This window comes from Calypte anna, chromosome 14 (assembly GCF_003957555.1).
Source record: "Calypte anna isolate BGI_N300 chromosome 14, bCalAnn1_v1.p, whole genome shotgun sequence".
NCBI lineage: Eukaryota > Metazoa > Chordata > Aves > Apodiformes > Trochilidae > Calypte > Calypte anna.
Genome location: NC_044260.1, coordinates 4570184 through 4586950, shown reverse-complemented (window position 1 = coordinate 4586950; position 16767 = coordinate 4570184). Strand labels below are relative to the sequence as shown.

At 47.4% G+C, this 16767-nt stretch overlaps 1 protein-coding gene across 2 annotated transcripts; it reads left to right on the top strand.

Annotated features, from left to right (window-relative positions):
• The first annotated feature begins 1119 nt into the window (after window positions 1-1119).
• AMZ1 (archaelysin family metallopeptidase 1) lies at window positions 1120-15935 on the top strand. 2 transcript variants are annotated; one of them, XM_030459910.1, is made up of 7 exons: window positions 1120-1172; window positions 7783-8116; window positions 8731-8898; window positions 9723-9851; window positions 10195-10358; window positions 11639-11815; window positions 15366-15935. In XM_030459910.1, exons 2-7 carry the CDS (start codon window positions 7810-7812, stop codon window positions 15933-15935), a joined length of 1515 nt encoding a protein of 504 aa, XP_030315770.1. In that variant the 5' UTR covers window positions 1120-1172; window positions 7783-7809. The 2 variants fall into 2 exon arrangements, with proteins under 2 accessions (XP_030315770.1, XP_030315771.1); XM_030459911.1 differs by having other exon boundaries at window positions 1125-1172; window positions 7779-8116.
• The last annotated feature ends 832 nt before the right edge of the window (window positions 15936-16767 follow it).

The window sequence follows — 16767 nt, the reverse complement described above, 5'->3', positions numbered from 1 at the left end:
GGTGTGCTGGGCAGTATTTGTATTGCCAGGTTTGCTGCAACTCCTGTAAACCAGATTTTTTCCCTAATTTCTGTTTATGTCACTTAGGGACACACGTGGGTCCCAGCCAGGGTATTCCTTGTTCCTTCCATCTAGAGATGGCAGAAATGAGGGATCAAAGCACCACAGGGATCAACAAAACATGAAAGCCAGAATAAATTAAGCCATGAAGAAATGGGAATGGAAATCCACTCCCCTGGTGTAATTAACCTTCACAGGAACAGATAATATTCCCAAATTAAAGGACATTGTGGGACACAGAAATGCATCCAGGTCATGTGGGAGAGATGTACTCAATGAAGCATCAAGGCAAATGCAAACACTGCTCCCACGGAGGAGATCCCATCAGTCGCCTGCATAACCACATAACCAGTGCTCTGCTCTCCAGACACTCACTGCTCCTGCCAGCCTCATTAAGAGCAGAGATTAAAGGGCTCCCAGTCCTTTGGGTGCTGTCATGTTGCACAGCCCCGGGATCTTTCGTGTTCAGGCTTCCCAAAATGAGTTCTGACTTCCCTCTCACTCCTCTCTCCCAGGCTCCAGCAAGCCGGGAGGGATTTGCAACTGTGACAGCCTGGGAGCACCCGTGGACACCTTCTCTTTTGTGCTAGCTGCACACCCCAGGACCCTTTGGCCCTTCCCCAGATTAGGGGGTGGCGTGGCGGGTAGGGCTCGAACAAGCAAGGTGCCATCATCCCCCAGGCAGCCCAAGAGCCCCTCTCCTGCAAAACTGTCCCAGAGCTACCCCCAGACCCCAGAGCTGCCTCCATTCCTCTCCCCTGCCCCCAGAGCTACCCCCATGCCCCCCTCCCTTGGCACTGTCCGTCGCTGTCCCCCCGGGCAGCTCCGCCCGAGGGCTCCCCCGGGTGGTTGCCCCACGCCCCGGCAGGAGGCGGCTCTCGGCGCCGGTTCGGCGAATCCCGCGGGCTGACGGCGGAGGGGCTGAGCCCCCCCCCTTCCTTTTGCTCCCCCCTTTTTTTTTTTTTTTTCTTCCTCCTCCTTCTCCTCCTCCTCCTGCTCCTCCTGCCGCCGCCGTCGCCGCTGTCGGGCTCCGCTCCGCCTCGCCAGCCCCGAGCCGGCTCCCCCGGCCCTGCCGCTCCTCCCCGGCCTCCGCAGCCCCGGTCCGGCGGGCGGTGAGTGCTGCCCGCGCCCCGGGATGCTTCGGGGGGACGCCGGGGGGGGGGGGGGAAGGGGGCTGCGGGATCACCCTCAGAGGGGTTTGGGTGGGCACAGCCCGGCATGGAGGGAAGGAGGGGTCCGGCCGTCCCTGGAGTGTGTGGGGCGGGGGGAGCGCAGGCTCGGGGCATCTCCCCGGGTGACGGGCATCGCTCCCCGGGTGCTGGTGGCCGTGCTCCGGACAACCTCTCCCGGGGGCGGGAGGGTGTCCTGCGGGCATCCCCGCGCCGAGGAGAGAGGGACCGAGCTTATGGCACCATCGCGCCGGGGCGGTGGGAGTCCTGCCTGGAGCACTCTCCGGGAGTGCACGGGGCCGTCCTTGGTGCATCCTCCTGGGGGCTTGGAGTGCCGGAGGCTGAGCTGGGTGTTTCTTTCCAGGGTGCTAGAGGATTTGGTCCTTCCCTACACACCCACCCGCGAGATCCCCACACCTCGGGGGTCAACAACAACTGTCCCTTTCCCGAAACAGTAGGGCCGGAGGGCTCAGGTGTCCCGGGAGCAGGACCTGATTCTGCAGTGTTTCCGGAACATGCCTCTTACCCAGCAAACCTCCGGGCTGGCAGAGCTGGCTTGTGGCACGGCTACATCTGGCTACTAAGTAATCTTGGATTTGGGGTCTATCATTTCCTCCCACCAAGCCGTGCTGCTGTGTGGTTCCTCAGTTGCAATTCCTTGGAGCCCTCTCCTTCTCCTTGGATGTAAAATGCCCGTAAACATCCCCTACCCGCCAGCACCACTTAAAAAGCACTTGATTTCTTGGGAGGAGGCACAGCATTACAGTGCATTTATCCTGCATGATGAACCACTTCTATAATGCCTGTGCTCAGGGGAATATTTAACCATAGCCATACCTGTCTGGGCATTCATCTGTATGGAAAACGCAGCCTCTTTCCTGGCTAACACTGGGGTTGTCTCACAGAAACCATTTAGTCTGTCTAGACAAGTATGATGGAGAGCAAAGTGCCTGGAAGCTGTGAGTGATGAGAGCTCGGGTGTCTCTGCAGCATTCATTTGTGGTACTGTGCTGGTAGGTGTTGCTCCGGGCTTTGGGGTCTCTGGTTGGCAAAAAGAGGACCAGTCAGTCAGTTGTGGTTTTTTTTTTTTTTCCTGGAAGAGCAAGGGAAGAAGCATGCAGCCAGCCCTTCATCACACATGCAGGGGAGAAGCACAGCAGAGAGTTCAACCAGAATAAAATGAACAGAGGAAAGGCTGAAACTGATTGATCATTGGGTGATGAAGGGAAGGAGGGGGAAAAGCATATACTGCCAGCTCACTTTATGGAGGATATCAAAGAGGAGTTTGTGGCTGTTTGTGTGGCACTTAGAGACTCCCAAATAGAAGGCACTAGAAAACAAGTAGAATTACGAATGAGAACAGAATAAATAAAAATCCTCAGGACAGAAGTCTGAAACTCAGCATAATGTATGTCCTTAATACATATTCAAATTAAGGAGAGTGCATTGAAGAGAGCAGGCTTTAACATAAAACAAAACCAAGGGGAAAGGAGATGTGCAGGTGTTGTTAAATACTTAAGAATACTTAAATAAAAATACTTAAATAAGGACAGATTGAAGCACCTGTCTCTGTCCTAGAGATGTCCTCACCAATCTAGTCTTTAATCATGCAAACTTTCTGCATATGACTTTTCCATCTGACTTGTCCAACAGTCCAAATAAATTAATGAGGAAGAGTCATGTGAGGACAACCTTCCAGGGCTAAACCTTGGGGCAAGAACATATTAATTGCAATTCCAACCTGACAGGTAGATTCTCCTCCCTGTGAAAGCACCTGTGAATCCCTGATGGTTTCCACAGCTCCAGGAATGAATCATTTTGAGAGAGACCACACAAAGCATCTGTTCCCAAATCACAAGTATATTCTAGAAACATGGAATATATAACATATAAAAAATATTCTAAGTGCTATAAAATATATAAATATTATTGGGACCTGGCAGTATGTGAGGCCAGAAGGTTTTATCTAACTTGATCTGGAACACATACAGATGTAACTCAGTGTTTGTGGCTATTTAGGGCACAGTGAATGGAAGATGCTACAGCTCCTTGTGGATACAAATAAAGGGATGATCAGGTCCAGAGTGTATTTTATGCAAGAGCATAGGAGCTTGATTCTGAGAAGCCCTCAGCATCTTGAAATTCCCCTGCAGCCCCTGGGAGCTGCCCGTTTCAGGGCTGAACCCAGCCAAAGGGATTTGCTCTGACCACAGAAGCTGAGAGCATTCATCAGGCAAAAGCCTGGCTCTGTGCAAAGAGGTGTGTTCAAGTCCTTGAGGAAGGAGCTGGAATACTGAGTTTTATTTGGACCAGAGTTAAATGTTCTCACACATCAGTGTCTCTTCAATGAAATCTTTCTATATAAGTCAACAAATAAATCAGGAAAAGTGCTTTCAGGCTGTTATCTCTGTGATACAGGGAAGGAGAGAGTGATGCTGGAGTAGCAGTAGCAGACACCAACTGCAAATCTCAGGGAAAGTGCTATTAAGCAGCCAGGGTGTGTGTTGATAATTTAGCTAATGCTTGTTATGTTTGCTCTGGGCTTTTACATTCCTGTTGACTGGCTATGAATTTTCTGCTCTATCACTGCCTGTTTACAGTACAGCACCTAACTCAGGCAATTAATCAGTTTTAAGAGACTCTGTTAATGTCCCCCTGACATCCAAAGAGCCTCTAAATACTTCAAGAGCTGAGAGAGGAAGGAAAAAGAAGGAATTTCTTTCTGTGCATCTGCAGCCTAAAGTGTATAAGAGAGAGATAAAAAATTACTTACAAATTGATTTAAAAAACAAACAACTTCAGAATGACCAGCTTTTTTTTTCTTTTTTTTTCCTAAAGCTATACAATTTCAGGGCCAAATTATGTAAAATACAGCAGAAATCCATTATGTGGATGGGTGTCCTGGACCTGTAAACACATTTTTTCTGGTCATGAGACCATTTCTGTCTTGTCAGAATATCCTGAATGAACTCACAGTGTATGATATTGCCTTGGCTTCTGAGATTTACAGTGTTACTGTCAGCCCCAGGCACATCTATCCAAGAAAGCAATGTCAATATAATGGAGAATAAATGACATATCTGTGAATTACAGAAAGAATAATTCATAGATAATTTTCAATTACAGAGAATAATTTATAGGTGCCAGATTTGCAACAAGAATAATTTATGAGTAACCTGAATTGCATGTAAAGCACATTTACAGGTTACTGGATGAAAGGAAGAATACCAACTGCTCAGCTGTCATGTGCTGATGCTGGATTTTGGGGACATTTCTTAGGAAAACACCCACCATGAAAAAAAAAATCCATCAAATTCCATAGTAAAAAGATTTGTGTAATATGCCCAGTCTTAGACCTCTGTAACGTACCAAAATCCAGATGTATGGCCCATGTTGTCCTTGGAGCTCCTTCCTCACAGCATGCACCACAACTTGGTTTGTCATTAAATAAGGGGTCAAATTAGCTGCTTTTTTTCTTTAAAGACATGATGGTTCCTTATATACCTGAAGGGCATCAGTGCTTCCACTTCTTCATCACCACCTTGGCATTTTAAAATCTGAGGGTAAAAAAAAAAATCATTCCAAGATAATTGCCATTCCCTGCTGAACACTGCATGAGGGAATTAGACAAGGCACCCTTGAAACAAGAGCTAAAAATTACAAAGCCCTTTTGCACTACTTCAGTTAATGAAACACTATATCCATATATTAGTTCAAGCACAAATATCATCTACAGGAATTAATGTTGTAAAACAGCTTCTTTTTTTTTAACTGTTAAAGCTGTCCATAACATTTTTCTGAAGTATTAATTTTCTCCAGTGAAGTATTTAAGACAAGCTTATTAAAGAGAAGTGATTGTATTGGGTTTGGAAAGTTCACTGGGCTGCTGGAGTTCTGGTGGAAGCAAAACAAAAGCAGGAGGAGGCACACATTGCTCCAGACCATGCATTGCAAGTGAATTCCTGTGCTTGAGCTTTCAAACCATTAAAGCACAATCATGGAATCCTTGGGCATGGTGGACATCACGAAACACCCATGCTCAGAGCTGGGAATGTCTGGAGCTCTGTGAATGTCCCCTTTTAGGGAAGCCTTGGGAAACAATGGATATCCCATAGCTTTGGGTACAAACTATATTCCCTGAGAGAGCCCGGGGGGAACACACGCTAAAAGACTGTGTGCTCATTGTATCTGCTGCTGCATACATCCCCTCTTTGCTGCTTCCCATTGAGAAGAGAAAAATTCCATTCATTTTCCAACCATCTCCTCCTCCCCCAGACCCACACTCCGTTTATCACCAGGAAAAAAAGTGGCTCTCACTCTCAGAAACCTTTTTGACAAACTCCTTCTCAACCTGGACCAAATGCAAAGTCTCTCCTTGATTTCCCTGGGAGCAACAGGCTCACAAGATCACACCCTCAATAGTTTTAATATTCCTAAGTTTTCCAGTGTAAGTTCTGCATCTGATTGGAAACAAGATGCTTGTAGTTAAAGACTGTGTAGAACGAGCAAAATATTTGCCCTATGGAAAAGCAAATCTTCACCCTAACCCAAGGCAAAACTCCTGATCACCTGATGGGGTCAGACTCCCACTTTCTCCCCCATATCTGGAAGCAAGTCAGATTTGAGTGATAAAACACAGACCCACCTCACCAGAGCTCTTGATGCTACCTGTGAAAACCAGCAGAAGCAATCTGAATATTTTTTTTTTTACATTAAGGAGAGGTGGCTAAGAAAGAATCACAAATTTTATTTCTCAGGTTCCATTGGACTATGGCCCCTGCATCCTTCAGATCCCACCATGCTGTCTGCTCTCAGCCTTTCAGGCTAGCAAAATACAAAGCTTGCAAAAATAAAACTCCTTACCTGTTCCCTCTCCTAAACCCTTAGTGCCAAAATACCATACAAAATAAGCCTTTTTTTTTGAGGGTTGCTTATAAATACCCATATCTTCCCAAGGGTTAGAACAAAAATCCAGTGTCTCTTTTAATGGGCTGACACCTTTCTCTTATGGTGCAAACTACCAGAACATTCTCCATGTAGCCAGGGAAAACTTTGGGTCATGCTGGTACTAGTTTCTAAATATTGAATTTTCTTGATATATTGCTGTCCCCAAGGGCCACTGAATGTCACTTATGTGGCAGAGGTAGACTGCCACTATCTTAAATAAGAGATTTAACCAGTTCTTCCCACAAGTACTTCACCTCTTTTTTTTTAATGTGATTGGATGATGCTGTTACAATGGTGGTGCTCAGCAGCTGAGACAGGTGCTTATCCACTCAGAAAGCCTGCCTGTTTTGTTTTATCTTAGTATTAACTTGCTTACTAGGAGATAATGCTTCCTAGAAACCCATCTCTTTTGTGCATATACATCTGTGTACTTTCCATTCTGGTGTATCCAGGTGGAGCACTTACCTGTGGTAGGCAGCTTTGCTCAGAGCACCACTCCAAAGTGCTTGGCACCATTTTCTTACATAAAATGAATGTATTTGGAGAAATCCAGATGTCAGTAAGCAATAGGCCTTGTACTTTGTTTCTTCCTTTTCTTCCTTTTCCCCAAGATGTTCAGTGGAATCTCTGTAGGTGCATAAACTCCCATGGGAAACAGGTGCCTGATTTCTGCAGCTTTGGAAACCAGTGGCATTAGGAAGGATCCTGAAAAGGATATTTCTGGGATGCTCTGAATTAATTTCTTGCTGCTGCAGGCTTTCATTTGCTCTTTATTTACCACTTCACACCATCACCAGCATTCTTGATGCTAACGCAGTGTGACATCAAGTTATTCATGAAGTGACATGATGGCTGTGGGCCTCTATGGATCTTGTTGGAAAGGCAGCAGCAGACACAAATCTCAGATGCCAAGGGCAAACCTTCCTGCATCTTGCAGGCTGATGAGAGCACTGTGAGCTGGCAGATGCCCTGAGTCAGTGCCTAAAAGTGAGGATTTAAAGTTGCTAAAACAACTCCTCAGCAGTGAACAGCTGCTTTTGTTGGAGTCAGGTAGATCAGAAGTATAGGTTCCTGATAGATAAAGACCAAGATCCAGCTCTTCTTTCTTGCCACAGACCTATGTGTTTGAGAGCCCCTAGGAGTGTGTTTTAGCCCATACAAAAGGCACCACCACCTTTCAATACCACCCAAAGGCTGGCACAGTCAGCTGCACAACTCACAGGCATTTCCCATGTTATTGGGACTTCAGGATACAGCACCAAAAAAAAAAAAAAAAAAAAAAAAAAAGGGGAAAAAAAAAAAAAAAAAAAAAGAAACTAACCTAACCCAGCCACTTGGTAGCAATAATGGGGCTGTGCATTCTTGAGCACCATCTACTGGCACCTTGTCCCTCAACAAGTGACATAAATGCAGATGTAAAGCACCCTATAACAACTCTCCCCTAAACACTTAGGGCTCCTGGGCACCCCCCAGCACACCATTTTTAAGTTCCCAGTCATACCTCACAGATGGGATCTGGGGGCAAACTACTTGGAAAGCAAAGTGTGAGGTTTCCAGGTCCCTCCCGAGGACACACACTGATGACTTTATCCCTTTCTGCAGGCAGTGCCACCCACAGCCAGTGGCTCTGTCCATGATGCTGCAGTGCAAACACCCTCAGGAATTCAGCTTCGGGCCCCGGGCTCTGAAGGATGCACTGATCTCCACTGATCCAGCCCTGCAGGAGCTCTATGCCAAGGCTTTCTCCAGGGCAGAAAAGCTGTTCCTCTCTGAAGCCTACAACCCAGAGAGAACCCTCTTCTGCACGCTGCTCATCCGGACAGCGTTCGACTGGCTCCTCAGCCACCCTGATGCTCCTGAGGATTTTGAGACATTCTATCATGCCATGCTGAGGAGGAAGCAGAACTTCTATCGAAAGCACATCTACCTGCAGCCTATAGGTAATGGGGGCACCTTCCCTCACCTCTCTGGAAGGATACAGGGGGGGAGATGGGTGGTGCTGTAAGCTATTAACATCCTCCTCTGAGGACTAACATACTCAGTGCAATTATTGTAGCAAAGGTGTGACACCAAAGGCTCTGACATGACCCCAGCCCAGACTCACAAGCCAGGATGACAACCAGCAGATCTCCCCTGTAAATGGCATACATGCCCCTGGGTGAGACTTGCTGGGAATACATGTATGCATACATGTGTGTCTGTATGTTAAACAATGCTGGATAAAACAGCATTTCTGGAGCTCTCTCCCTGATGGGTCACTAAGAGCATCCACCCATTCCCATGTTAATCTTTTTGCACAACTTAGAGACTCACATCTACTCTGTTAATGAGAGAGGGTTTTAATGCCTCGAACCACCTCCCAGAAAGAGCCCTCTCCTCCTCCCTACTTGTATAACCATCTAGAGATGCCCACCACAGCCTGGAATAAGCAAGTAACTTCAGAATGAGCCAGCTTTCCTCTTCCCCTGTCACTGTGGCCAGCCCTAAAAAACCCCCTCAGTAGTAATTCTTCACACTGGCTTTAAGAACCTTATACCAGAGCTTCTCTTCTCAGACTTAACTGAAGGACCTGCTGGGCTCTCGTTGCTGGATTCCCTCCAGAGCTGTGTTGAGTCTTTCTTCCTGGGTCTCCGTGTGAAGTGCCTTCCCTCCATCCCCATCTCTTCCATTCACTGCTGCTACCGCCACAGCCAGGACTCAGACAGGGTGCAGCTTCATGCAGGTAAGGACTTGGGGAGCAAGAAGCCCCTGTGGACATCAGCTTGGCACCAGGGCACAAACCCTCCCTTAGGAAATGCCCAAAATAGCCCTTCATTGCCTGAATAGGGAGGGGATGAGGAAGGGAGTGAAAAGGGAGAAATCCTGTTCTCATGGAAAATCCAGAACTTCGAAATGAAACAGGAATAAAAAACAAAGTGACTTTCATCATATTTTCCTCTGCTGTTTGTGCTTTTCACTGCTGTTCTCTTTAGATCCAGCTCTGCAAATCGATCGGCCCAGCTCCACGGGAAGGAACTTCGGTGTAGTTTGGGTTTTCCCATCTCTTGTCCAGAGCCAAAGTAAATTGGTGGCCTGGGTGGCACAGGTGGGGAGCTTGCTGGCCTTTCATGCCAGGAAATTAGGGTTCAAGTGTCTCACAGCTCCCCAGGGAAATGTGTTTGTCACTCTGCACAAACATCTCTCTGGAACAAACTGTGCAGGTACCACGGGCATCACATGCTCAGCACAGACCCAGTCAGGTGGCTGCTCCAGATCAGATCTGAAATGCCTGTAGGGAAATTATGCTGATTCCAGATGCTGATTTCCATGGCTTAGTACTCATCTATATCTCTGCTCTTAGTTCTGCTTTAGCTCTGTGCTCAGCACTACTTCAAAAGTCAGGACTGCTGATACTCAGAGAGGGGTTACACAGCTGGGACTCTCCATCCAAGATGCTGAATCCAGCAGCTCTGCCTATCTCTGGCTTGGATTACATCCTGCTCCTCCTAAGCAGCAAAGATTCTGGTTGTTGTGTACCTTTAATGAACATCTCTTGTATTTGTCCAGATGGGATCCTGAATTTCCTGAAGAACAACAAGCCCATGGATGCCCTCTGTGTCCTTGGACTCACTCTGCTGGACCTTTATCCATGTGAGACCTGGAGCTTCACGTTCAGCAAATTCCTGCCAGGACAAGGTGGGACTGATGTTCCCTGATCTGCCAGCACAGTGTGTGAACGAGGCAGCACTGTACCAAAAAGGCTTCCCTGGGATGCTGGAATAACCAGATCTTATCTTTAACATTTTATTCACTCCCTGATAAGAGGGACTAGGTTTTTGTAATATAAACTCAGGGAATTCAGGGCTTCTGATCCAGACAAAGGTAACTGAGCTGCTTTTGGGAAGTGTGTCAAACACCAAACCCTGTGCACTCAACTGGACCATGCTACACCATATTTCTTTTAATGCTGCCTAAGCTGGAGGGCAGCCCTGAGGGAGCTGCTGCCTAACTTACATGCTTTTCTCTCTTCTTTCCCCAGAAGTGGGAGTCTGCAGCTTTGCCAGATTTTCTGGGGATTTCCCCCAGGCTGGCTGTAGCAGCTTGAATCCCCTCACACAGAAGGAACAGTTACATGAAGACAGCAAAGAAAGCAGAGCCCAAGCACTGCTGTTCAGTGCCCAAGAGATGGTTCAGTGCTGCAAGGTAGGAGCAGCAATCTCCTGCACCCTGTACTAATTGCATAGAGGGGTAAATATTTCAGGGATGGCCGTAATCCATCTGTCAGCCCAGTGAAAGAGGCCCCAGAAAACACAGGCTATCACAGCTAAGTCCATGCACTTACATGGTCCTAAAGAGCTCCCCTTGTCACTGGAGCAAACGATAGCATCAGCTGTATGGAGAGGCTGCAGGATTTCCCTGATGTCACACAGCAACCCTGAGACAGCCTTGCCCAGCTCCCAGGTTCATGTGTGGGACAGCTCAGTAGTTTGCTTGTCAAGCAATGCATGGGCAATATGAGCTGTCAGCTGATGAGGGAAGGGTTCAGAGATTAATCAGAGTATCTTGTGGAGCTGTGTGTTAGCTAATGGATAAATGGGAAGGGGTGACTATATCTGCCCCAGATTCTGGTATCCACAAAGGGAGAGACACTTGACAGACCTGCTTACATGAATGGATGAGAAAACCACCACAGACAAGTTTGCATATATATTTATATGCAGATACCCTTAAATTCCATCCATCTCCAGCACATCCAATTCAGGAATGCTGTCCTCCCTCATCCCAGTATCTACCCACTTGACAGCTCTACTTCTAGCACTCCTCCCAAAGCTGACCCACATGGAGACTCCTCTGGTTCTTGCTCAGAATTTTCTAATCTGAGGACTCTTACCTGCAGTAATGTTGGGTAGCAATGAGAGAGGGATGGGAATCCTCCATCCTCAGCCTTTGCATTGTTGCCAGTTTCCCAAGGGACTCGAGGCTTGGCCAGCTGACTCCAGCTTAGTTTTTGCTTTGGCTCAAACATTTGGAGTTTCTGCTTTGGAAAGACCCAGATCCTCTATTGCCAATTTCAGATTTCTCACATGGACTCTGCTGCACTTTTCAGACCCCTGTGGGACTGGATTTTCCCTTAAAAAAGAAAAAAACACAAACAAACCCCACAACATTATCCTGGGGGAAGGGAGTGACAGCACTGCGGCCCTGCAGCTATGAATGTGCCACCTAAAGCATCTTCCAAAAAACACACTCATCCTTCCCCCTCCAGCATATAAACATAGATGTTGGGGTACCTGGGAATAAGGGAGTCATATTCCTCCTTTCACCTCAGCAAAGCCTGGGCTGAAGGACCCCCGGGGCTGGGCAACAAGTCGATTGGACTGTCAGGCAGTGGGGAAAAACAACAATGGAGAAAGAGAAGGAGGCAGGGGAAGCAGGAATGACCATGCACTGCTGTGGTTTGTTGTTTTTTTCTCTCCTGAAAGGTGACCTGTCACGAGATCTGCCACCTGATGGGGCTGGGGACCTGTCGTTGGCTGCAGTGCATCATGCAGGGTGCCCTGAGCTTGGAGGAAGCTCTGCTGAGGCCCCTGGAGCTCTGCCCCATCTGCCTCCGCAAGCTGCAGCACGTCGTGGGCTTCAAGCTTGTCGAGCGTTACCGGGTGAGAGACATCCCCAGGAACTGCCCCGGGAGAAAGGGGACCCAGCAGAGAGCAGGGCACCCCAAAACACAGCATTAAGTGGGCTGGAGCAGCGTGTTGAACGCAGGTGCTGCTGTGGGTCAAGGTGCTAAGAGAGAAAGGTGACACCTAAAGGAGAAGGCTGTTGGATACATGGGCTGGGACTGATGCTACCGCTTCACACAAACTCTCTTGGCTTTTGGCTTCTCACCACAAGGGACAGTGCAACAACCTGACCATATCTGGCTGCTGCCAAAAGTGAGGCAGGAGATTTCAAGCCAGAAGCAGAAGTAAGAGAGCAACAATTCCCTCATGTGTGCCCTTTCTTACTTGCCACCACAGTTTTCTGCTTCTCTGGGACTGCTAGAAACAAGGCAGAAAATATTTAGTGTGCATTTTGTTGCAGTCCCTGTTAACAGTTATGAGAAAGGATCTCAAATTGTTAATGCCTAATAAGTGAAGGGTCCCAGACTCATTTTTTGCCTCTTCTCTCCAGCCCAAAAAACTGCTAATGACACATTGGGACAGCATCAGAAATTTTGCTAAGATGCCCTTAGCTCTAGAAAGGGCTTTTTTACTTCTGTTGTCTACAAAACTGAATTCAGGAGCTGAATGTCTGCTGGAATATAAATAATTCCACCATAACCACTCGGTACTCTTATCTTTTCCTTGGTTATAATTCTATTCCAGCACACAACAAATTCAGAGACAGGATTTTCCAGGACTGCCTACTATAAAATCTATGGTTGTATTTGTAATAAGATACATGCAGAATGAGAATGCCACTGGTTTCATTCAGCTTTGAATCAGCTGCACAGAAGCACTTGGGGAAAATACACTCCTGTGTGGTTTTGCTGTTTGTCTGCACATCTGCTGGTTCCAGACCCAGCTCTGGCTCCATGGCTGTTTGGTCCCTGCTTCTCTCCGAGAGGTGCCAAAATTGCCCAGAACACCAGAGGAATCAACTCTGGTTTATTTAAACACCTGACCTGTCAGCATCCAGCTCTTGCTTCTAGAAGAGAACCACCAGCTGCGTTCAGCTTTTCTGCAAACATTTTGCATTTACACCTGTAGTAAATACTGGAACTGGGTCAGCATCCCCTGGCGACAAAACACAAACCTGAAGAGAAGACACACTTGCCAAATGTCACATCTGCTTCCTTGGCAAGGGAAAGCTCAGCTAGATATAGTACAAGCTGCTGTAAGACAGTTGTGATAATCTCTGTAAGAGGCTTTGCTATAGCACTGAGAGGAAATATAAATGCCAGAGATGAATTAAATAGTTAAGGAACCTGACAGAAGAGCACAAAACATTTGGAGGTGGTATCAGATCTCAAAGTTACTTGCTAAGCATGTTCTGAGAGGCTGTGACTGGCCAAGTGCAAGTCTGAAGTCACATTTCCCTTTGGAATAGCAGCCCAGATCCTCACCTGCCAGGCAGCAGTCCCAGACACTCCTCATAAATACAGGAAATACCAGACGGAAAGCAGCTCCCGGCCAGGGGCAGGTAAAGCTGCTGGAGCCTGCAACCAAGACATGGTTAGAGGCAGATGAGCATGTTGGACAGGAAACCAGTCCTTGTGAGAGAGGAAGAGCCCCTCAATTCATTAATCTGAGCTGCACTCAGAAACATATCCCCTTTCCTCATCACAGCTGCTTACTCCAGCCTGAGTCATCACTGAAAGTGAATTAATTCACATGGTGTTTCCCCACCACAACCAATGTTTCCACCTCCTGCTTCTGCAGCACCCCCCAGGCTGCTTCTGCACATGGAGCCCAGATGAGTTTGCAGTGGCCACTATGCAGAAGAAAACTGCTCTTAGAGGTTGGGTGAGCCACATCCTCACCTCAGTGTCAATGGCAGTATCTGCTCTGGGGTGCAGTGCGGCCAGTTTGCTTTCACTGCCAAACCTGGAGCCCTTGGAGGTGTCAAAAAGATTTCATTCTTGGTGATTTCCTTGGGGTGGGCATCCATTACAAATGCTCTTGCCTACAGGTCTGGTAAACTCACAGAGATGTTATCCCTGGGTAGTTAAATAGGAGAAAGCAGAAAGAGGCTGCAGAACTACAAACCCTTCCTGAATTAAACCAATAAACCAAAGTGGTGAGAGACAGGAAAGAGTTTTGGGTTTCAGTAGTGATCTTGAGTCAACCATCCCTTCCCTTTTGCCTGAAGTAATACATACCTACTCTTTGATCATCCTCATCTCTGCAGCTTTTTCTTTTATTGGGAACTGGGCTAAGTAGCAGTTGTGATTCCTTCCTAGAGCTGCTACTCTTGGGAATTTTAAGAGCCATTATAAAACCATAGGATGGCTGCAGCTTCAGACAGATTTGCTGTCCCCTTGCCTACTCTGGCTCCTGTTGCAGCTTCTGGTGCTTTTTATTTTCCAAATCCAGATGGAAGGAAGAGCTTTTGGAGGTGGGATGAGGCAGGAGAAAATTTGTCCCTTTACATTTTTTTTGTTTCAGAGGGAGGGGGCAGGGTGGATTAACTTAGATGAAAGGGTCCATTTTCTTCTTGTATGAAATTCTTCCCTGAGGCTTCATGCACAGACCGAAATGAAAAGCAGGGCTGATTTCTCCCACTATTTGAACTCTTTATCCTTTCTGTCACTTGCCTGAAGAGAGAGCAACAGAGGAGGGAAGGGAGAGGGAGCAGCAGGAGAAGGGAGCTCTGTAAAGCTGGAAAGTCTCCTGCCTGCTTCTCCCACACCACAGCTCACCCTGAGATGAGCATGCGTGGACCCAGCACAGCAACCAGCATCTCAAGTGAATGAATACTCTGCATTTCCCAAAGCAGTCATAGGGGTTTGTGAAGGTGTCCACTGGGAGCTGCAGAATGTAAAGATGAGGAAAGAGGTGTGAAAAAAGCTGAAAAATACACAAAGCCCAACAAGGCAGACAAGATCACCTTGTATCCAGTGATGACTGGAGTACTGCAATTTATTCCCCAGAGCATAAAGGAATAAATGTGCCAGAAGCAACCTGTTGTGTGCCCCATGGTAGCACTTAATATTTGAAAAAGAAAATGCTCCAGGCATCATCTTCCCATTGTTTCCTGGAGCCCAGCTTTCCCACTTGTGCATTTCAGTTTGAGAGAAGATGAGCTATTATTAGGAATAAAATCCATCTTACCACAGGAGTTAACAACATGATGAAAAAAGACTCTTTACCACTATCTCATGAGCTTTTATAATGACACAGTCTCCTCTAGGGAGGCACTGGTTTTGGTCTCATGGTGATCATAACTATACAGGCAGGCAAGATTTTGTGCTGTTTTCTCCTACCATTCTCAATAATAAGGCAGATAGATTCCATATCTGACTGAAGGCAGCTTTGCCACAGGCACTGACTCCAAGAAAATGGGACAAGATAAAGCCTCTGCTTAACAGGATAACCATGAGTTTTCTGAACCCATCTCTGGCAGGGAGGACCACAGCATCTGTAGCTCAGCTACCCAAGATGAACAGTTTTACCTGACATTGCATACCTGTTCTCTAAAATGAAATCTTTTCCCCTCTCACCACAGAAACTCTACGCTTGGACACAGACTGTGTTGTCCACATGGCCAAGACAAGAGTCAACAGAGCTGTCATCCTCAGAAGACATCCTCCCATTCAGCTCAGACTCTGGGATGTGCTGTGAGAACGACTCCGAAGCTGTGACCTCCTTGTCTGAGCCCCTGACACCAGACACTTGCAGCCAGGCCCTCTCCATCGGCCAGGAGCTGGAGCAGGATGAGCATTCCTGTTCCCTGGCAGAGGCACCCAGCCAGCCCCAGCTCACCAAGCCCACCAAATCCACAGATATCATTAAAGATTATGAACTGTGGCTGGAGATGTGCATTGCTGCCCTGGAGAGGAATGTCTCCGAGGAGGAACTGGCCCAAGTGGACAAGACGGTGGATGCTCTGGCTAAGTGGGAAATGTTTACGGGACAGCTGCCTGCTATGAAGAAGGACCTACCCTTTGCAAGGGACAACACTGGGCTACGGAAAGTTCTTGGAGACAAATTTTCCTCCTTGAGAAGGAAACTGAGCTCCAGAAAACTGTCCAAAGGGGAATCATCCCCTCATCGGTGGCGGTGGGAGGAAAACTAAGCTGGATCTGCCCTGGTTGGAGCAGCTTTGCTCCCACACTTTTGGTTATATTACTGCCCTGCTTTTGATCTTCCTCACCACAAGCTGTTGCTCTCAGAGAGAAACAGCAACTCTCCACAAGAATAAAAGGTCTTTCTTTTTCTGAGATTGGTAACATATTCTTGAGGCGACCAGTTTCTCTCTAAGGGTTTTTCCTGTGCTGATCTAAGCAAGAGCACAACTCCAAACCCCTGTCAAGTCCTGTGTAGGGGCTTCTATTTCCAGGTCCTATTACAATTGGTCTGAAGTCAGGCAGGAAGAAACCCATGCTAAACACATTCACACAGAAGCCTGGGCCATCTGAACAAACAGATGCAAATTAAACCAGGGCAGCTCTCCCATACACAGAGCTCTCCTCTGCTTAGCAATTAGGTCTGAAGCACAGATGATATTTCTCTCCCTTCACTTCCCCTCATACCAAAGGTTCATCTCTATTCTGGTCACTACTCCATCATCAGATGGAGGATGTTCTGAGGGCAGGAGCACAGCCCAGGCTGACAAAGTACAGGGCTCAGAGAGATGGAGAGGGACAGGCATAGGGTGAGTGAGGAAAGCAGAAAGATCCCTGGCAGAGCTTGTCTGCCATGCAGCACAGTGTCAGGGTGACAGCTCTCTTGGCACACACTCAAGGGGATCTCCAGAGCTGCTCGAGTTCAAAGCAAACCAGGCTTAGATCCCTGAGCTGTAACCACTCACATCCTCTGCAGAGTGGCACAAGAGAAGAAGCATTCTCACATTGATTATTAACTTTAAAGGAGAACTACACATACATTCCTCTCTTTCTGCCTTGAGA

Bases quoted from the DNA above. Each gene is read 5' to 3' on its own strand.
- AMZ1 (XM_030459910.1), top strand. From the start codon at position 7,810: ATGATGCTGCAGTGCAAACACCCTCAGGAATTCAGCTTCGGGCCCCGG. The intron at 8,117-8,730 runs GTAATGGGGGCA...TTCTCTTCTCAG, and splicing joins CATCTACCTGCAGCCTATAG to ACTTAACTGAAGGACCTGCT. The intron at 11,816-15,365 runs GTGAGAGACATC...CTCTCACCACAG, and splicing joins AGCTTGTCGAGCGTTACCGG to AAACTCTACGCTTGGACACA.